Source organism: Cibotium barometz, chromosome 37, assembly GCF_041138505.1.
Source record: "Cibotium barometz isolate CiBa-2024 chromosome 37, ASM4113850v1, whole genome shotgun sequence".
Classification (NCBI taxonomy): domain Eukaryota; kingdom Viridiplantae; phylum Streptophyta; class Polypodiopsida; order Cyatheales; family Cibotiaceae; genus Cibotium; species Cibotium barometz.
Window position 1 is genome coordinate 32,728,446 of NC_141082.1, and position 23,060 is coordinate 32,751,505.

At 47.5% G+C, this 23,060-nt stretch overlaps 1 protein-coding gene across 1 annotated transcript in view; it reads right to left on the reverse strand.

Annotated features, from left to right (window-relative positions):
* LOC147617193 (putative galacturonosyltransferase 13) overlaps nucleotides 1–23,060 on the reverse strand; it is a 78,073-nt gene that overhangs the window by 50,735 nt on the left and 4,278 nt on the right. Inside the window, exons 2-4 of the mRNA XM_086776806.1 lie at nucleotides 6,406–6,458; nucleotides 6,063–6,218; nucleotides 5,282–5,869 (exon numbers count right to left, since the gene is read on the reverse strand). Coding sequence (XP_086632932.1) covers nucleotides 5,282–5,869; nucleotides 6,063–6,218; nucleotides 6,406–6,458 — 797 coding nt within the window. The remainder of the gene's footprint in view (nucleotides 1–5,281; nucleotides 5,870–6,062; nucleotides 6,219–6,405; nucleotides 6,459–23,060) is intronic.

Genomic DNA, 23,060 nt, shown 5'->3' on the forward strand with positions numbered 1-23,060 from the left:
TCAATGTCATGCTGCTCAACTGTAGCTGAAAATATGAGTATGTCGTCCAGAAATATGAACACACACTCTCCAATCAACTCCCGGAAAATACACATCATCATGCGGTTAAATGTAGCTAGGGCGTTCATCAAACCAAATGGCATGACCACAAATTCATAGTGGGCCCGTTCTGTACGGAAGGCTGTCTTGGGGATGTCCCCCTCTACAATCCGTACCTGGTGGTACCCACTCTTTAAATCTAATTTAGAGAACACCTTAGCTCCATTCAGCCTCTCGAGAATATAGTCAATTCGAGGCATCGGGAATATGCTCTTGATAGTCAGCTTGTTGAGTGCACGATAATCGACACACAACCGAGAAGACCCATCTTTCTTCTTGACAAATAAGATCGGTGCTGCAAATGGCGACACGCTGGGGCGGATGAAGCCAGCTTGCAACAATTCTTGGAGTTGGCGGTCCAACTCCGATTCCATTGCCTTAGAAAGACGATACGGAAACTTGCTCGGGGGTTCCGAGCCTGGGAGGAGGTCAATCTTGTGATCCTCCGGTCTGGACGGGGGGAGCTGGGGAGGGAGACTGTCCCGAAGAAAAATCTTCTGGAACTTTTCATGGAGAACCGAGTACTTCTCGGAAGCACTGGCCACCGTTTGGGCTGTCTAGATGTAAATCATCGCACACTGTGCGCCTTTCCTGACTGCTCGCTTAGCCTGCAAGTGGCTTATGAGCGGAAAGTTTGGAATACCTGGCTCACACTTAATGGTCACCGGGGTGTTTGACACATTCCGATCAATCTGGAACGTGTGCTTGTCCCACTTGACATCTGGGAGAAACTTGTGAAACCACTGGATACCCAAAATTATGTCTGCTCCTACAAGAGGGGCAACCATAAAGTCACGCACAAACTCTATGCCCTGAATCACTAACTTAGCACCTAGAGCTTCATACTTGACGCTCGTTGTCATACCTATGCTAAAACCCTCAACTTGTTTGTCCACCGGAGTCAGCTCGAAACGGGCACGCCTAGCGGCCTCTTCCGTGACCACATCCTCCGTGCTGCCGCTGTCAAACAAGACAACGACTCTCTCGCCACCTATGTAGCCAAAGGACTTGAGCAATTCGTTGCGCTCATACTCCTGGTCATGGGCGCCCTTCTGCTTATCTTCGAGCTCCCGGCTAATAATTGCTCCAACTGAAGCACCGGGGGTTGAAGAACAAGGGGTAGCCGCTGGGGTCTGTGTGGGAGCTGTGCTCACCAACGGAAGCTGTGGAGGCGGCGGCGGCCTTTGGAGGCTTCTTCGGACAATCCCGAGAAGTATGTCCTTTTGTGTGACAAAAGTAACATCTACCCTCCTTCCTGTACTGAGAAAGCTCCTCAGCACTCAACTTGCCACCTGTCTTGCCTGCCTCCGCTTTTTGGTCTGGAGTAAGCTTAGACGCATTGTTCGAGTTCTTGGAGCCAGAGGCTCCCGGGCTCTGTCCTGGGGAAGACCCCGTCTGGTTCTGGCTTTTGCCCCCCGAGGCGTTAGCCTTGGGAGAAGCCGGTTGGGAAGTCTTGGGCTTGCCACCATTGTGTTTCATTTCTGCACTCTGCGCAAGCGAGAGTGCGTCCTCAAAGGTGGCTGGCCTAAACATACGCACCTCCCATTGGATTTGCGTGTCCAGGCCATACAAAAACTGCCCTTTCTTGTCCGAATCAGATAAGCCTAATTGTAGACACAAGGTCGAAATTTTATTGGCAAACTGAAGGACTGGTTGCGCATTCTGACGCGCTCCCCTGAACTCGTCTTCAAGTCGCTCAAGGTAGTGGGGCGGTAGAAACCGCTGCTTAAGGTCGCGGACGAACTCGTCCCACACATAAGCTGCCATACTTGCTCTGGTGTGGGCATGAGCCCACTGAGTCCACCAAGGAATGGCCTCACCTTCCAAGTACCAACTAGCTAAGATCACTTTGTCAGTATCTGTTTTCCTAACTGCGGCAAAGTAAGCTTCAAATTGATGTAACCATGAATAAAGAGTTGTGGAATCGAGTTTACCATTATACTTACTGAAATTCATTTTCTCGGGAAAATGATTCGAGGGCGCCGCCGGTGTCAATCTGGCGTCCAAAGCTCTGAGGTAACGCTCGTGTTCCACGCGTCGCATGGCGTCGTCTTCTCGTTGTCGGATCTCCAATGCACGCATCTGCATCTCAAGCAAGGAGCTTGGTTGGGGCTGTGACCCAGCGAGAGGGTCCCTGTGACGAGGATCTGGTATCTAGGATACGGAAGGAGAGGGAGGAGGAGATGGAAAACGCGACGCTGGAGAGCGAGAACGCTCCTCCAGAGCCAAGATCCGCGCCTTCTGCTCATCCAACTTGGCCGTCTGGTCTGCGATTGCTCGCATCATCTGCTGGAACATGTCTGTGACACTCAAGCCGGGTGCCCTAGCTGGGCTGCCTGGTGCACTCTGGTCCCATGGTTCTGGTTCTCTCTCGTCGCCGAAACTCGCCATAGCGGGAAAATGCAATTCCTTTCCGGAACGCAATCTGACCATCCACTATCTGTGTGGGAGACTTCCGGAGGCTTCCGGAGGCTTCCGGAGGCTAAAAACCAACCGTCCTTTGAGGGACAAGAGTCACTCCGAAAGGGGTAGTCCACCGGTGTCTAAAAACCAACCACACGAGCGAAAAAATTTTCTGGTTTTCTTTGCTGAATCTTTGTCCTTGAAGTAGGCTCTGATACCACTGTAATATGCAGAAGCTTCGGAGAAGGATCGGTACTTCAAAACTCAGAAATCAGCACTCTTTTCGCGACGGAATTAACGCACAAACTGAAAGATGATGTGCAGAAAATAGAGAGAGAAGGGGGAGATGGAGAGGACACAGTATTGGGTCCCAATTACCCTCTGTAGGGCCCCCACCACGGATGGTGTATTTGCTTTATTAGAATGATGTAAATCTGAAAACAAATACAGAAACTTAACCTTTTCTTGGCTGGAAAACTTGCCCTTGACCTTCAGTCCTTCACCCCTTTGCGTTAGCAACCCTCTTGGCTGTCCTGGCCCTTGTTTGCTTGATGCACTTGGTGAATTATGAGATCGATTCATGGATTCTAGGCTGGAGTATTTATACTCCCTTTTGCATCCAGTCGGCCAGCTTCAGGAAGCTCCACGACTAGGTCTTATTTAATAAAATGCTTTCACACTTTAATAAATGCTGGCCACTCTACGCCTGCCTGCTGGACAGTTTCCAGGCTGCTGGGCACCATGCGCATGGGTGTGGGACTGCCCCCTACACCTGGCCGACTTGCTGGGTAGGGTTTCTAACCCTGTCGAGACTGCCTGTCCAGCAGCCCTAGGGCTGGCCGACAGCCCTTCCAGCCCAAGCCATGGCTGGTGGGCACAGCTTGGGCCCTCCTGGCCCCTTGGGGGTGGTTCTACACCTCCCCCATGCCCACACTAAGAGTGCAAGTGCAAATCTTCGCACTGGGGTAGCCCTATGGGCTGGCCCCATCTCTACATGCAAACCTACATGCCTACAGAGGTCTGGCATCCAGTTGCAAACCAGATACACAGAACATCTGACATCATTCCAGAGGGAGACTCACAGCGCGGACTGGCACTGTCTCATGTGCAGGACAGTGCACACCTGACCTTGGACTCATGTGCAGGACAATGCACACCTGACCTCGGACGACTGAGATGGATTCCTGGCTGACTCGTCCCGGACTGGGCTCACATGGGACCAGTTCACCATCCGAGGTCCTGCACCTTCTGTACAGAAATGTCTACGTGGCATCCAAGTGCGGGATGCACGTGACACTTTACTTGCTTTCCACACAGACATGGAGCCAGCACAGTGAATTATGTTTTAGCCTCACCCGAGTATCCAGAATTTTGCGATTGGCCCCACGCTCATCGGAGTTACGGTGGATCATGCGCTTCTCTCCTTTACCGTGGATTTCCACTACAGTACCCGCCAGGTTGGGCAATCCTCCTATCACCCGAGATATACCTTCTGTAGAGAGACTGGAGTATACACTGCAGATATCTACAGCTTGTTGAGTGCAGAGGATCCACAGAGGCCACTAGCAGAGCTCACACAGATCCTGACAGAGGTTTTACATACAGCTACAGCGACGGCCTTACACAGGCCCTTGCCACCCCGCCCCCTCCCTCGGCAGCCAACCATCATCAATTTCTTCCGGGCCCAGGAGGTGGACGACACCGACATAGTGGATCTGGTGGACCCTCCACGAGCTGCTCTGGACCTACCTCGCCCGAGAAGAGTTACCTTGGACCGAGCCTCTGCACTCCAGGGTGCCCGACGCCCTCGGCCCCCCCGTTGGCCACGATCACCTCATCAGCTCCAGATCCAGGACATGCTCCACCGCCATCGGGCTACCTTTCCACGAGACATAGTTGAGGGAGACCTCTCGGCCACACTCGTCAACCCCATGCTTGACATTTTGGAGAGTGGTATACCATCTACTCGGAGCTGATGTTGCTCCCATGTTTTTATGTTTTTAGTATTCCATGACAAGTTTCCATGGACAGTTTTGTATCACCCCAGTGAGATAGCTATATTTATGTTTTCATTCTGTTTTATTTTCCATTCCATGATGAGATATGCCATGGACATTATTGTACCACTTTGGTCTCATAGGCCCATTGGGTCTTTAGTAGATGCTTAATATATCTTTTTTTCTTTCTTTCTCTCTCTCTCTTCAGCATATAGAGATGCATTAGTAGCCCTAGTACTCCATCCACACCCTCTCGTTTGTACACCACCATTGAGTCCCCTATAGTCGTGTTGTCATACTTGTACATTTTATTCACTCCACATTTTCCTCTTGATGACTGGAGGAACATCATTGTACTACTTGTTTGTCTCATAGGCCAATTTTGGCCTTTTGCAGACGTTAATATATCTTTCTCTCTCTCTCTCTCTCTCTCTCTCTCTCTCTCTCTCACACACACACACACGCATGCACGCATTCATACACACACTATCACTACCCTTTTGTCAACCTTACATGGGGCAAATTGCTTAGTTTGCTAAAATAAGAACTTGAAGACCAAAGTTCAAAGCCTGTTATATCACAACTCATGATCTACAACGCTGGGCATGTGCTTATGACATATAAAAACTCCTCCTTTCTCTCATTTCTTCATTCCCTATGTGGCTGGAATCCTCTACATGGACAACCTACTATCTAGGTTACACCATTCCTTCTCCTCAATCATCATTCTCAACAAATAATACATTGATCAACCATAGGAATCATCTTTAAGAAAAAATTACCTCTGGAAGATATATACGCAGGTGATTCAAAATTGAGATGTACTTGGGACTTCGAGCCTGCAGCTTGGAAGCCAGTAATCTTGGAGAGTCATTGAAATCTGTCCCAACTGCATGGTCTCCATGGTAGTACCATAAAACATTGTTGCGAGTTTCCAAAGCCTCCAATACAGGGACATGATCCCTAGTTAACCAAGCAAATTGATGAACGCCCTTCACCTCCACAATGGCTCGGGGAAGAGGGTGTAATGCAAACCACGCATGCATAGCTGCATAAGTTTCCCTATCAGTGATGACATGAAACACAATTTTCCAAGGCTCCTTTGCATTCTTTACAGTAGATGACACAACCACAGATGCTGCAAGAACATTGTCAGTGGCCACAATGAAGTGGTGCAGAGAGTTGTCTGTGAGATGAGGGACAAGCTCAGGTGATGGCAGCTCACGGCGAGCTCTAGCATTGGAAGTGTATTCAGTTGTAAGTTTTAGTGATAAGCAGTATAAAGCTTTCGGTATGCCTGTTGAGGCAAAGTGCTTATACAATGCTTCTTGAAGCTTTGCCTGTTTTGCTCGCTGGTCAAAGGCTTCAACCTAAGCAAAAAAAAGAGTTGCATTAGACTTGATGTGCTAGGGACATTACTTTGATGCAGACTGATATGCTTCAGCTTGTCTATATGCTGGACTTTCAGCCTGTCTACATCCTTGACTTGTAACCACATGACTTGCAAACCAAAGTGCATAACCAGAATCCATAAAAAGACAGGTGGAAGGAGCTGAAGCAGACCATGGCCCTGAGCTTTAACACAGAAGTCCGAGTATCCAAATTCTTGGCCCCAACTTCAGCAATGAGATCATCAAAAGACTCTGGAATGCCCGTCCCTTCTGGAAGCGCTTCCTTTGCTGCTTGTGTCAGCAAGGCAAAAATGTGCTTCGAATCTCTCTACATTAAGGAGAAGGTATCAGCAGATTGCTAGCAAAACACCGATTCCTTTAATGAAATGTTTGTAACACTACCCTCTTGCCCATCATCAAATCTACACCATGGGAAAAGTACGAACATATGTCTCGACTCGAAGAAAATGCAAATTACACGCAGCATCTATGAGGAATAGCAAAAAAGAACTCACCAGATTGGGATCAAAAGGAGGGAATGTCGGGCCCCATTTTCTCCCTAAACAGTCTATCCAAAACAACCAAAGCCCATCCAAGTCAAAATTCCAATTTTGAGTTAGGTCCAAATGAGGGTCAAAAACACAAACAAAATGCCTCCTGCCTTCTATCGATGAGAAAATATATTTACTCCTACTGTAGATGTGGCTGATTTAGGTTTTGACATACTCTTACATGAATAATACTATTCTGAACTGTGAGAAATAACCATTCATACATGCACACTGGAATACTTAAACTGTAAAATAGATTACGAGTTGCTTAAGTCACCAGCTTGAACCCATACTTAGGCTGTAAAGTAGATTACAAGTTGCTTACGTCACCAGCTTGACCCCTTGTTTGAAGATCTACTTGGTACAAGCTTTGGAAGATGGGAGACTGTCCTTGAACATTTGTTTATGCATTCATATTCTGCCTGCTTGATGAATAGGAAATGATGTTTCACATGAAACCGTTTTCTGGTGTGGACATTGCCTGGATTAATTGCTTGTAAATGTCCACACAACCCAAGGACGCCTAGAAAACCCAAAGGACACAGATGCTTGACCCTGGATTGGACTAAAGAGTATATGTGGTAAATTAAACCCGAACCCTTTTTAATTCAATCATTATTATGGTTAATACTATGGTGCATTTAAAAACAAGGTAGGCACTTGATATCTAGGAGCCCTTTTCGTTGTTGAGTGTGGAAACCATTAAAAGGGTGTAGCTGTTAGAAGTCATCTCCTGTCTATTTGTATACACCAGGGCCTCTGTTGTGGGTGTGCCCGCCCGTATATCATTTTTCCACACTCCCCGTATTTTTTCCCTATTTTTCCCATTTTTTTCTAGTGGCTGGAGGGCTGCCAGTTGATGCCAGGAGCACTCTGAAGCTGGCCGACTGCATCTGTATCAGTCGTGGGCTGTAGGAGTGCTGGCCGACTTGTTCTGTCCAGGCGTGGGGCATCAGATGCTGGCCGACTGCTATATTCAGCAGTCGTGGGATTTTGTCCAGTCGTGGGCCTCTTCTAGAGCTGGCCGACTGCCCTCATGGGCTTGTATATATTGCCCCCCATCCTCCTCCACTTTCTCATTCAGTATCTTCGGGATCTTGTGTATAGAGAAGAGTTTACACACATCTCTCTGTGTTTCTTGTGCTGATTATTTTCTGCAGTCTACTTGCTCTTGTCTACCCAAGTTTGGATATCATTTCCGCTGCATATTCTGACATGGTATCAGAGCCCTAGGCTCTAGGAGATCTTGGGCGTTTTTCTGAGCAAGAGGGGGAGCAACAGGTTGCTGATCGGTGGACTGTTTCGGGCTGAACGGGAAGTGAAGGTGCAAGAGGAAGGCGGGCAGAGGGGCTGGACAGCCACTTGCATATATTCTGATTTTCAGATTTTTCCCACCCACCCACCCTTTCAGGTTACTCTCCGAGATGGCGGATTTACTCGAGATGGCAGAGAAGCACGTGAAGATTCCGACTCTTCCCACGTTCCCAGTGGATCGGCAGTTGGACGGGTCCAATTATGGCATCTGGAAGGTCATGATGGAGTCAGTTCTGGAGTCATATGATCTTGCTGATTTTATTATCAAAGGGGTGCCAAGGCCGGAAGCTGAAGAAGGGGAGGTTTTATCGACGAGGAAGGACCGAGAGGCACAGGCACAAATGTGGGACCGTGTCAACGCCAGGGTCCGGTCATTTATATTCCTCAATTGCACACCACAGGTGATCAACCATGTGAAGCACATGACGCTGGCGAGAGGCATATGGGAGCACTTGGCTTCTTTGTACAACAGGGTGTCACCCATGAAGCGGATATCCTTGGAAGTGCAGATGCGGGTTATGAACCCTGCAAAGTCTTCGACGATGCGGGAACACATTAACAAGCTGCAGGCCCTTCAGCAGGAAGTCCTTCAAGCTGGGAAAGAGATATCATCTGAAGATATGGCCATCACGTTACTTTCCCACTTGCCTGGTCAGTATTCTGCTTTCTATTCCTCGTTGATCACTAGTGGCAGGCTCAGCACCATTACTTGGGAGGAGCTTGTGCCAATGGTCCTGGACCAGGAGGAACGTTTCACGAACCCTCCTCACGTCGGAGGTTCGGAGGCCTTAACTGGCCAACGGTCGAAAGGCCGTAATACCAACGAGGGCAAAGGGAAGGCTTCACCAGATAAGTCTTCTGAGAAGAAGCCTGATCCAGAACGAGAGAAGCTGAAGGCCGAAAGATCGTGTAATGATTGTGGCGAGAAAGGCCACTACTGGAGGAAATGCCCTAAGCGGACAGGGAAGAGTGCTGAGTCCTCAGCCTCAGCTGCGAAGACTCCGGCATTTGTGCACTTGGAGATGGTGGACTCCGATGATTCATCGTCTTCGAGCGAGGAGGCAGTTGGCTTCACCGCAAAGGATACTCGGGAATGGATTCTCGACAGTGGTGCTTCCAGGCACATGACTCCATCCCGTGACTTCTTCCTGGATCTGAAACGGCAGTCAGGTCGTATCTTTATTGGCGATAACTCCACTATTCCGATTCATAGTGAGGGCCGGATGGAGATCATTCCCGACGGCAAGGGGGGCAAGCATGCTTCCCGTGTTCTTTATGTCCCTGCTCTGGGCTTTCATCTTTTGTCAGTGCATGAGGTATGCAAGACTGGCTTTCCGGTGGAATTTGAGGAGCATTCAGTTGCTCTAAGGGACCGTGAGACAGGCAAAGTTGTTTGGGAAGGCGGTGTGGAGAACGGCATCTACAAGCTCTCTGCACTCTCCTCACTGACAGGCTCTCAGGTCGGAGACTTGTGGCACTTTCGTTTTGGCCACTTAAATGTGGATGCTTTGCGGCGCGCCTTCCGGGACCAGATGGTGGTTGGCTTGCCAGATGTTGGTAGTAGGCAAGGACGCTGCAGTTCTTGCATACGTGGTAAGCAGCACAGGGAATCCTTTCCGAAGCAGGCTTCCAGGCGGGCTTCGAAACCTTTGGAGTTGATTCACACTGACTTGTGTGGACCACAGCAGATACCATCCTTGGGAGGATCTCTCTACTTTATGCTGCTCGTTGATGATTGTACCAGATTCACGTGGGTCTACTTTCTTTCACAGAAGGACCAGGCTTTTGCTCGGTTCAAGGATTGGCACGTGATGGTGGAGAAAGAGTCTGGATTTCAGGTCAAGACTCTCAGGGCTGACAAAGGAGGGGAATTCTCCTCGACTGTTTTCTTTCGGTTTTGTGCAGATCATGGCATCAAGAGGGAATTGGCCAATACCGGATCGCCTTCGGAGAATGGAGTTGTTGAACGTAAGAACAGGACTGTGGTTGAGATGGCGAGGACCATGCTGGAGCATCGAGATCTTCCTCGTCCACTTTGGGGTGAGGCTGTGGCAACAGCTGTCCATACCATAAACCGCTCTCCGACGACTTTTGTACCCCATATGACTCCATTTGAGGCATATTTTGGCAGGAAACCCGATGTCTCGCACTTCCGTGTCTTTGGGAGTGACGCGTATGTACATATTCGGAATCAGAAGATTGATTCCTTCTTTATTCGGACTGGATTCCAGAGATCGGTTGCAGATCCGAACCTATATCTCTTTCGGGAACGCGGCATGGTCACACTCATCATCCTTTATGTGGATGATCTCATTCTCACCGGCGGTCATGTGGAGCACATTGGAGTGACGAAGGCTGCCTTGTCAAAGGAGTTTGAGATGACCGACTTAGGCTTACTCCACTTCTTCTTGGGATTGGAGATCTGGCAGACCCAGAGGGGGTTTTTCGTCTCTCAGCAGCGGTATGTTCATGAGTTGCTTGAGGCCTTTGGGATGGAGAATTGCAAGCCTATTACTTCGCCGATGGACCCGAACACAAAGTTAACCGTTACAGATCCTTGTGAGCCAGTTGATGCCTCGCAGTACCGGAAGCTGGTTGGTTCATTGATCTGGTTGCTGAACACCAGATTGGACATGAGCTTCTCCGTGGGGCTATTGAGCTCTTTTATGCAGACGCCATTGAAGACTCATTGGGACGCAGGATTGCGGATCTTGCGGTATCTGCAGAGTACGAAGGATCTGGGACTCTTTTACACAGGAGGGAATGGAGTCAAGCTCCAAGGTTGGAGTGACTCAGATTGGGGAGGAGATCCAGACACGAGGAGATCTACTTCAGGATACACTCTTACCCTCGGCTCAGGAGCGGTTTCTTGGAGCAGCAAGAAGCAGCCAACTATTGCCCTTTCTTCGACAGAGGCAGAGTATCGGGCTGCTTGTGGTGCTGCTTGTGAGGTTGTATGGCTGCGGAGGCTGCTAGGCGAGATGGGGTTTCCACAGAGGGAGCCCACAGTCATCCAGTGTGATAACCAGAGTTGTATAGCTATTGCTCGGAACCCGGTTTTCCATGCCCGGACCAAGCATATAGAGGTACAGTATCACTTTGTTCGTGAGAAGATCTTGGCGGGTGACATCTTGCTACTTTATTGTTCGACGGAGGACAATGCGGCGGACCTCTTCACGAAGTCTCTACCTCAGGCTACGCTCAGGCGGCACTCCAGCTCCCTGGGGTTGGTTACACAGCCAGGAGCTGAGAGGGGGTGTTAGAAGTCATCTCCTGTCTATTTGTATACACCAGGGCCTCTGTTGTGGGTGTGCCCGCCCGTATATCATTTTTCCACACTCCCCGTATTTTTTCCCTATTTTTCCCATTTTTTTCTAGTGGCTGGAGGGCTGCCAGTTGATGCCAGGAGCACTCTGAAGCTGGCCGACTGCATCTGTATCAGTCGTGGGCTGTAGGAGTGCTGGCCGACTTGTTCTGTCCAGGCGTGGGGCATCAGATGCTGGCCGACTGCTATATTCAGCAGTCGTGGGATTTTGTCCAGTCGTGGGCCTCTTCTAGAGCTGGCCGACTGCCCTCATGGGCTTGTATATATTGCCCCCCATCCTCCTCCACTTTCTCATTCAGTATCGTCGGGATCTTGTGTATAGAGAAGAGTTTACACACATCTCTCTGTGTTTCTTGTGCTGATTATTTTCTGCAGTCTACTTGCTCTTGTCTACCCAAGTTTGGATATCATTTCCGCTGCATATTCTGACAGTAACATGCGGAACCTTGATGAATAGAATCAGTTCTTCAATGGACAGAATTCAGCAATCTTTCATGACGAAGATAACGCACAAGATAGAGAGATGTGTGCACAGAGAGAGAGAGAGAGAGAGAGAGAGAGAGAGAGAGAGAGAATTGTACACGGCCTTGTTGATTCCTTTTCTGGGAAGGCTTATGAAAATTGTACAATGGAATGTAAAGGGTATTTCTTCGCGCCAAAAGCAGTTCAGGCTTTGGCGTACAACTTTTTGTCATGGTTGGGATGTTTTGTGTGCAGTTGAACACAAGCAGCATAAGTTGGCTGGCAAAGCCTATGTATAAAAGGGGTTTCATGTTTTCTAGAGCGGACATCCTGCTTCGCAGTCAGGTGTTATGTTTGCTATTCGTTCGCAGTTTCAGCCTTCTCTTGTGATTCAAGATGTTCATGGAAGATTTCTAGTGATACAGATTGTTTGGGATGATACGCCTTTATGGTTGTTAGGGGTGTATGCTCCAAATAATGCTCGTGCACGCCGTTTGCCGTGGAATGACTTGTGTGCTCTTTCAATCTCTCATCCTGGCTTTGTGATGGGAGACTTTAATATGTGTGTCTCCAGGGAGCAAGCCACGTCGCCTCATTCTGTAATGGATGGCCCGGCGAGAATGGCGTGGGAAGCTTTTGCAGCAAGGTCGCTAAAACAAGACATGTGGTCTTGGTTACATCCAAATGAAAGGGGTTACACTTATGCCTCACAACAGTTTCGGGGCACTTATGCTAGATTGGATAGGATGTATATTTTACATCAAGATCTCTTTTTGCCAGAGGTTCTTACTATGATGGTTGATCAGCAACAGGTTTTCTCGGATCATTGGCCGCTTGTGTTTGAAATGGTCTATCATCCTGTGGATGCATATAAAGGCTTGTTGGGACGCTTGCCTTTGCGCTTAAATCACACTTTTTTAGAGCATGAAGTTTTTGATGTTTATATGCATCAGTTGATACGACATTTCTCCACAAGAGTGTCCATGGCTGATTATCATGCTTGGCCAGTGTTCCTTACCAACACTCGGAAATTAGCGCGGCATTATGGTCTTGCTAATGCCTCTATACAAAAACAGCATGTGGCTCTTCTTGAGTCTCTTTTAAAGGGCTTGCAGGCGTTCATGTTTACTGACTCTATGGATGCTGAAGTTGTGGATGCCATAGAATGGCTGAAAAAGGAGCCATCTAGGGTGCAGGAAGCACAATATGTTCGCTTTAAACTACTTGCATGTCTTGATGCTTTGCGGGATGCTAACTGTCAATCTCATCGCTTCTATGATAAGTTGCATCAAAAACATATACGTGAGAATATTGTTAGGCTGATGGATGCCCAAGGCAACCTTGTTACTCAACCTTCTGAGGTTATTCAGCATTGCATCAGGTTTTATGAAGATTTGCTTGCCCCTCGAGAGGATGTCTCGCCGGCTGTCCTGGCTGCAAGGGAGTCATTGTTTGCTGAAGTACGATATCAAGTTGACCCTGATGTGGCAGTTCAACTTGATGCTCCTGTTACTCAAGGGGAAGTGGAAGCTGTTCTCTCCAAACTTCCCATGGGAAAGAGCACTGGTTGGGATGGTTTGACAAATGAGTTTTTCTGAAAATATGCTGATCAGCTTGCAGAGCCTTTGACGCTTATTTGTCAAAGGGTTTGGGATGAGGGATATATGCCTGCCGATTGGAAGTTGGGCATACTTCGTTTGTTGCCCAAAGTCCCTTCGCCTACTTCTTTGGCTCAATGGTGCCCGATCTCACTTATGGGTATTATGTATAAAATCTTTACAAAGATTTTTGCCAATCGCTTGCAGAAGGTGCTTCCTACTCTTATTCATCCATATCAATATGGATTTGTGCATGGCAGGAATATTTTGCATAATATTCTTAATGTTCAAATTGAAGTGGATTATGCCAAGGCAAAGAAGCAAGAGATTGTGGTGGTGCAGCTGGATCTTAAAAAAGCTTTTGATCATGTCAGCTGGTCTTTCCTTTCTCAGTTAATGACAGCCATGGGCTTTGGTCCCAAAATGGCTAATTTGGTGCATTTACTTGGCTTTGGCTCTATCATGCGGATTATGCTCAATGGAGGACTTTCGGATGGTATTTATCTCACCCGTTCTCTCCGGCAGGGCTGTCCTCTTAGCCCTCTTTTCTTTGCCATTGCCACTCATCCTATGTTCTCGCCTAGATGCTATGGCATCGCATGGTGAAGTGGTTGGTTTGCATCTCCCTCATGGCAAGCAATTGGTTGCTCAAGCCCTTGCGGATGACACTTTTATGTTTCTCATGGCCGAAAAAGCCGGTATAGATCAAGCAATGGAAGCTTGGAATAATTTTGCATTGGCTTCTGGGCTGAAAATAAATTCAACAAAATCAGCCCTCATTGTATGCACGGAATTTGATCTTGAGGCATTAGGGTGGCAAGGCCGTGTGGTGCATACAGGAGACATTGTTCGTCATCTTGGGTATCCGGTGGGTGTGGATGTGGACCCCCAAGCACTTCTTTCTTGGATTTCTGCTCGGATCTCGGATAAATTTGTGTATTGGAAAGCTCAAGGGTGGCCTATGCACGTGAGGGTTAAGGTAGCTCAGGTTATTATGCTTAGCATGATTTCCTATTTTTTGCCTTTGCTACCTTGGACGCACAAATCTCTTCTCCGTTTGGTTGCTCCCATTCAGTTTATGATGTGGAAGAGGCAAGAAAATATTATGGGTCAAACATGGATAGCTTGGAATCACATTACGACGCCCAAAAGAATGGGTAGGGCTGCTTTACTGGATGTCCGCTTGCATATGGTGGCACGTAGGTGGGCGCTTTTTCAGGATATGTGTTTGCAGCAGCAGCCTTGGGTATTCATGGCTCATGACTTGATTGAGTTGGAGGGATTGTCACATGGACGGACACGTGTGCAGGCTTCATGGTGGGACATTGTGAATGCGGCTCATCCTGTCCGTATTCGCTCATCTCACATTTTATCGCATATTCTCCTTTCTTGGCATGAAGTTCTACTATTGGCTCGGTGGGATCCTGGTCATGAAAGACTACTTTTGAACTCTTTGCAGTTCGAAACATTTGTGGAGTCGCGTGTCATTGTTTGGCCAGACAGAGATGCTTCACGCATACGACTCAACCGCATGGTCAGGTTAGGCTTGGTTAGAATCCGAGATGCTGTGATACCTGGTTGTGACAGGCCATATTCGTTTCGTCGTATTCGGCAGCACTTTAAAGTTCCTCGGACATTTCAGCCACTATGGGTTGACATCATGCATGCAGTTGAGCCTTTTACTCCATTGCCTCGGCCATCTGCAGATCAGCCTTTTGATATCACTTTCAGCTAACCAGGTCTATCATAAGCTCGTATCAGAGAAAGATTGGGTTTCAGCCAAGGCCAATAAGGTGTGGGGATTGCACAAGTCTAAATCATGGTGGCAGAAAACTCTTATGCGTGATTGGCAGCCTAAACTCCCTTACCAAGGTAAGGTTTTCATTTGGAGGATGTTGGTGGGAGGGTTACCTACACGGGATCAGCTCAGCCGTCGTAAAATTACATTGGCCTCTTGCTTCTTCTGCACGACATGCACTGAAATAGTTATGCATCTGTTCATGAGTTGTCCAGTGGCCCGTCACATTTGGTCTTTTGTCTCTCGCGTTTGGGAGGCAGTAGAGAGGTCTACTATTTCGGCGCATCAGTGGATATTTGGGATTTGTCCTCAAGTCATTACTTCGGACAGTCACCTTGTGATATTCCATTCCCTTAGATGGACAGGACTTTGGCATATTTGGACTACACGGAGTGGGTTCATCTTTGATTCCTTGTCTGGAATACATGGGCACATTCTACGTATCCGCGGTTTGCTGCTTTGGCAGTTTTCTTCTCTTCTCTCAGCTGAGCTACTGGATGCAGATGTTATTTCATTATGGTCTACGGCAGCTCGGCTAGCTCATCTTTGATGCTTTTATTTGGGATGCTTATTTGGCTAGGAGGCTTTCTTATCAGTGTACAGGTTTGCATGGTCATGATCCTTTTAGAGGATCTTTTGTGGGGATTTTTTTTGGGGCCATAGGTTCTGTGTGAGCCATGTGGCTGATGTACATTTTAACATATAATATAAAACACCATTTCACGAAGAAAAAAAAAAAAGAGAGAGAGTCAGACATAGTATTGGGTCCCGAATACCCTCTGTAGGGCCCCCACCATGGATGGTGTATTTGCTTTATTAGAATGATGAGAAATAACGCAAATATGTAGATCTTCTGTGGCTGTAGACTTTCAGCGTGTAGAGGACTTAACTCTTGACCTTCAAGTTTCACCTTGGCTTAGGCTCCCTTTGGTTGTCCTGGCCCTTGGAGTTCTTCAGCCCTTTGTGAATTATGAGATGCCTCAAATGAATTCCTAGCTTTTGCTTTTATAGTTCTTCTAGATACTGGTCGGTGGATATATGCAGAAGTCAACCTGTTTATCATCTCTCCACGACTAGATTAATCATGCCATAAAGATGCGCTTCTTTGCTCTTGACTAGCCACCTTGGGTACTGCTGTCCAGCCTACGCATGGCAGCCCTCCTTGCTGGGCTGGCTGCCCATGGGCTAGCCCACGGTTCCACGGTACCCTGCGGTGATCCTACACCCTCTGGCCAAGCCATGAGGGCTGGCTGACTGGGCTGCCCATGAGGGCTGGCCAACAAGCTGGCCAAGCCACATGGGCTGGCCACCTTGCTGTCCAGGCCCCTCTAAGTCTGGCCAACCAAGGCCTAGCCCCTTCTTGGGCTGTTGGCCATTGGCCATGGGCCTCTTGGCCCTAAGGGTGGCCCATGATAGAATGTGCAGCGGAAGAAGGGAGAGTGGAAACACAGGAGAGAGAGTGAGAGAGAGAGATGGAGAGCAAACACCATTGAAATTGTCAAAAGTGCGCAGCGGAAAGCGTGAGACATAGGCACAGAGAGAGAGAAAACAAATCTGCATAATGATGAAGAAGCAATGATACAATCAGCCCTGTGCAAGGGGTGGTCCCCGTATGTGTGGGCATGATGAACTACTCCCCTAAGGGAGGACCCGGGCCTAGAAGCCCCTGTCAGAATGAGTACAAATGAGAAGGAGGCAAGCCTTATATAGCCCCAAGATAAGCTGGCCGACTTGCTCCAGAAAAGTCTCACGACTGGACAAAAATAAACATGTGATAATGGGTGGCCAACCCTACAACCAAGGGCCTAAACATGAGGAAAAAATAAGGTGCTATTCCGGATAAATCTAGGCACCCCTAATACACAACTTGGGCACACTACCAGGAGATGAATAATGCTAACACCCCCTCTCAGATCCTGGGAGAGAAACCGGTCCAAGAAGCTGGAAAAGGAAACCTCCAAAGCAAGTCGAAAAGTTGATCTGCTCCCGCCTCTGCCACTTACTCCAAGAAACTGCTCCCGATCCAGAAGGCCAACAAAATCCAAAGAATGAACCACCAGATGTCCATATCTCCAACCCAATCTATATCACACCTGTCACACAATGTGCTCCCTCTTCAGCCCAAGAAAGGATGTCGTCTGACTCTCTACCTCCAAGAAAAATCTGCTCCTTAGAGAACACCGCCAAACTATCTCCCTATTGGCACCCCCTCTAGACACCCTAGAGGCCCACAATGTCTACATCAGCCCTGGTACTCAAGCCTCCAACTTTGAGCTTGTTGAGCACCAATCTCCAAATACAAGGTTTTCGGATCTCCATGTATCCCTCGGTCCAAGAATGCCTCTCTGTCCTGCTAACACTCCAAGTGGAAGAAACATACCTCCAACACTGTAGCTGACAATCCTGTTGGCACCTGACCTTTAAAACCTGTATCCATAACTCGTCGTCGCGTGATGGGACTACTACTCACACACCCCTATGAGTCACCCAATCACATGGCAACACCCCCTGAGCTCTTTGGTGTTAACTATGGCACTAAGCTCAAGAAAGCTCTCCTGCCAAAACCTGACACCCCCAGCTGGAAAGCTCCCAACCAACTAGTCACGTGTCCATGTGGAACCAACCATCCACAACTCATCATCCCAAAGCACAATCTGATGTCAATCATCTGCTCCAAACTGCTGCTCCACTTGTACCTACTTGTACCCAATGAACCTATACACCTACCATGCATCCTGTACCCATCCTGCAACTGAGCAAGTACCTATGAACCTCGACAACAGCTCTCGTCACCAAGTGACCTAGCCTGTCTCTGCATGAATGCCAATATCACCCTGTACACCAAGCTCCCAAATCAATGCTTATCCTAGGGATGAAGGCTCCTGTGCGCCTGTACCCTGTAATCCAGAAGGCCATCTGCCTAGGAAATAGGAGTGGCTCACTGCCAAGTAACCACATCCCCCTCTCAAGGTGAACACCCTAAGAACCTAAAGGAAACACCTGTACGCCAGCAAAACTATGCTGAACTGGCACAAACTCATAGACCCCCTCTGCTGTCGAGAAAGGACTAACTGTCTTCCACACACACCTCGAGGATGAGAATCCAAGTGTGCACCCATGAGTCTGAAAACACAGCCAGGCTGTCTACCCTGCTTGCTGCCCCATATCTACAGAAAACGCAGCCAGGCTGCCCTGCTTGCTGCCCCATATCTGCAGAAAACGCAGCCAGGGTGTCTCCCCTGCTTGCTGCCCCAACTCTGCAAAACGCAGCCAGTAGGGACTGCCATGTACTGTGTGGGAGAATTAGCGTTAGGTTAATGTGGGAGACATAAACAGAGAGAAGAACAAGGGGGAGAGAGAGAGAGAGTTGTGGGGATAAGTCAACTCATGAGGCATGAGTGTGTGACTCCCCTATCACACATGTATATTGCACTAGTACACATAGTGCACTTAGTACATTAAAAGTACTAAGTGTACTATGTACTATAACTTATGGGCTTGTACACACTATAAGGGTGGGCATAACGCCTTTACCCCAACAACCTCCCACTTAAAGGCAAAGTGCCCTTAAGTAAAGGAAAAGAAAAATCAGCATGTACATGATAATATACAAGGCTATATCAAGGCTGAAACTGGCCTCATCCAATGCCCATCAAGTGTCTGCAATGAGCAAACCGCTCCGGAGGCAAACTCTTTGTCAACAGATCAGCCGGGTTGTCATCCGTGTGAATTTTAACAAGCTGAATTTGCTTGTTCTCTATCACCTCTCTGATGAAGTGATACTTCACATCCACATGCTTCGTCTTTGCATGAAAAACAGGGTTCTTTGCCAACTGGATGGCACTCTGACTGTCACAATGCAACAATGGAATATCCCCTGTATAACCCAAATCAACCACTAACCGAGATAGCCATAATGCCTCCTTGCAAGCCTCTGTGGCTGCAATATACTCGGCCTCTGTAGTAGATAAGGCTGTGCACTTCTGCATCCTGGATATCCATGACACAGCACCTCCTGTGAATGTAAATACATAACCGGTAGTAGACTTCCGGTTATCTGGATGACCGGCATAATCCGAATCCGTGTAACCATGCACTAATGCATCCTGTTTGCCAAAACAAATGCACATATCCTGTGTGCCCTTCAGGTATCTCATGACACCTTTCCCTGCTTCCCAATGCTTCTTGCCAGGGTTGGCCATGTATCTAGAAACCACTCCCACTGCAAATGCAATGTCCGGCCTTGTAGCAACCATGGCATACATGAGACTGCCACAAGCTGAAGCATACGGAATCTTGGCCATATCAGCCCTGTCTCTATCTGACTATGGGCTGTCCATAGCACTGAGTTTCACATATGGAGGCAAAGGAGTACTAGTCTTCTTCCCCCCGTCCATATTGAACCTCTGCAAGACTTTGCCAATGTATTCCTTCTGAGACAAATACAACACATGCTGATTTCTGTCCCGAAGTATCCGCATACCCAAGATGTGATTTGCATCACCCAAATCCTTCATATCAAAGGTTTGATGCAGCCTCTGCTTCAAGGCATCCATCTCTTTACGAGATTTCCCGGCAATCAACATATCATCAACATACAAGATGAGGATCAATAGACTGCCATCCAAAGCTTTTTTGGTGTACAAGCAGTGATCTATGTCACTTCTCCTGAATTTTTGAGATTTCATGAATGTATCAAATTTATGATACCATTCTCTTGGTGCCTGTTTGAGCCCATAAAGACTCTTTTTCAGCTTGCATACAAGCTTCTCTTTTCCACTCACTGCATAACCCTCTGGCTGCTGCATATATATCTCCTCATGGAGATCACCGTGAAGAAAAGCAGTCTTCACATCCATCTGAATCAAGTCCAGATCATCATGAGCAACCAAAGCCAATACAGCTCTAAGTGTGGTCATTTTGACCACTGGAGAGAAGATCTCCTCAAAGTCCACACCATATTCCTGCTTGAAGCCCTTAGCCACTAACCTGGCTTTGTATCTTGGCTTTGCATCATGTGTAACTTTGAGCCTGTATACCCACTTGCATGGCAAAACCAACTTCCATGTTTCATTTTTATGCAGAGAATCCATCTCTGACTTCATGGCACGCTCCCATAGAGCTTTGTCTGCCCTCTGTAAAGCCTCCTTATAACATGAGGGCTCCCCACAGTTAGTAAGCATCAAGTAGTCAACCCCTGGAACAAACCTGTCACGGGCTCTGGAGGGTCTTGTGGACCTCCGTACCCAATGACCATCATTTGCAGGTTGCTGTCCAGCCTGCATATCACCCATTGGGGGCTCCTGTTCCATGCCATAAGGCTGAAAAATCATGCCCGGTATCTCCTCTAACTGTGGTATATCCATAGGGATATCTTCTGCCATCTCTGGCTGTCCATTTGGACCATTTTCAGCACCATTTAAGGGCTGGTTTTCCTGCTGTAATGGCTGATTTACAGCCCTTGGTTGTTGTCCATGATGTCCATCATCATCAAAGATGACTCTGCCAGGCTCCTGTTGCCTTGCAGGCTCCTTATACATGCATGTTTCATCAAAAATGACATCATTGCTGCGTATGATCTTTCTATTCATGGGATCCCAAAGTCTATACCCCATTTCACCTCTGTCACCATATCCTAGGAATATGCATTTGTGAGACTTAGGATCAAGTTTGGTGCGTATTTCCCTGCGTATGTGCACGTACGCAACGCAACCAAACACTCTCAAGTGCTTGTATGACGGAGGCTTCCCTGTCCATACTTCTTCTGGCACTTTCCCACCAAGCCTCGTGTTAGGTGACCTGTTTATAAGGTGAACGGCTGTCATAACAGCTTCAGCCCAAAAACCATGAGGTAATGCAGCATGTGACAACATAGAACGGACCTTCTCCTGAATGGTCCTGTTCATCCTCTCTGCTGTCCCGTTTTGTGGAGGATCATAAGGAGTAGAGAGCTCCCTCTTGATGCCTTTAGCATCACAAAAGTCCTGAAACTGTTTGGACATGTACTCTCCACCATTGTCGGAACGCAAAGCTTTCAATGTTTTGCCAGTTTGATTCTCAACAAGAGCAACAAACTTCTCAAACACTGAGAATGTATCACTCTTCATAAACCCACACCTTGCGTGTGGCATCATCTATAAAAGACACAAAATATTTTGCCCCTCCCAAAGAAAGCTGAGGCATCTCACATACATCTGTATGCACAAGCTCTAACTGAGCATCTTTCTATCCAAGAGCTTTCTTGTGGGGGCACTGTAGTTGCCTACCATATATACAAAGCTCACAAAATTGAAAACTTGAAAACTTTAGAGAAGGCAAGTAACCCAAACGAGACAATTGCTCCATTCCCTTGACACTCATGTGTCCCAACCGGCTATGCCACATAGAAATTTCCGGCAGCTCGGTTGCATTTACATTAGCATGGTGACAAACACCTGCATGCATAAAGTAAAGAGTGTCCACCTTAGAGCCTCTGGCAACAACCAGTGAGCCCTTACTAATTTTCCACTTTCCACGACCAAATGTGGTAACATAATCAGCATCATCAAGCTGTCCAGTAGAAAGCAGGTTCTTCTTGATCTCAGGCACATGCCTGACATCATGGAGCATAAGCTGTGAGCCATCTGAAAATACAAGCCTCACATCACCTCTGCCAAGAATCTTGCATGCATGGTTATCACCCAAATAAACCACTCCTTCATTGCCAGCAGTATACCTGACAAACAAGTCTCTGCAACCTGTGACATGAAAGGAGGCACCTGAATCAATGATCCATGAGTGCATACCATGACCACCTGTAAGAAGTGAATGGGCATCAAGTGAAGACGTAAAGAGGACCTCATCCTCACTGCCACCTGCATGTGACACATTGATTTCTTCAATCTTGACTCCACTTTTGCCCTTTGGCTTTACATCTTTGGCTTCATCTTTCTCTTTGTCTTTGCCTTTTCCCTTTTCCTTTTGATCATTTTTCCATTTGTAGCATTGCTTTTTAATGTATCCCTTCTTGCCACAATAATGGCATTCCAAATCCTTTTTGGAGCGAGACTTGCTCCTTCCCCTTTCTTGGCTTTTTCCCCTTTGCTGGGATCTCCCACGTGCATTCATTGCATTGGACTTTCCAACAGAGTTGTTTTTCCTGTTCATCTCTTCTTGAAGAAGAGCACCCTCAACATCTGCATATGACAGCATAGCATTCGAATTGCTAGTGGCTGTCCTGAATGTGTCCCAACTCTCTGGCAAAGTGCATAACAGAAAAGTGGCTTTGAACTCATCGTCCATTGCCAACTTTTGATTAATGACCTGGCTGACAATACCATTAAACTCATTTAGATGGGCTGTCATAGACGCCCCTTCCTTCATCTGAAGACCTATGAGTTTCTTCAACCAATACACTTTGCTTGAGGCACTTTGTTGGGCATACAAGTCCTGCAATCTCTGCCACATTCCCCAAGCTGTTTTCTCTTCACGAATGCTGAAAAGTAATGAGTCTGACACAGACAACATGATAGTAGATCTTGCCAGCTCATCCATATCTTCCCACTCTTCAGCAGTAAGAGAAGCGGGCATTACACCCCTTTCTTTGATAGGCTTGTGCTGCTTTTTCTGGAGCAACACATTGTAGCACTGGGTTTGCCAAATATCATAATTATGCGAGCCTTCAAAGTCTTCGTTGAAACAAGGGAGCCCGGAATGAATATGATCAAAGACAACTGGAAGCAATGATGGCAACGAGTTCATCAACGAGGAATGAAGAAAGTTCAACCATAAAAGCACCATCTCCAGATGAATCTCAGCCAGTGGAAATGCCTCAATCTTTGGGAACTACTCCGCTAACAGTGGACATGATGTTAATGGCTATGGAGAGTATGTTTCAAAGGATTGAAAATAACCAAACAAATCGGCAACAACAATTTGGTGAACACCTCATGGAACGGTTCGACAAGCGACACCACTACCTAGATGACGTGATGCAAAGAGGGTTAAAAGACTTGGAGAAAGCCATTAGTGCATTGGCTCCTCTCAAGCTCAACCAAGAAGCCGATATGAATGCAATGGATGGTGTACATTATGATGCCAAACATGATGGAAAGCCTTCTATGCCAGAAGAGAACAAAGTAAG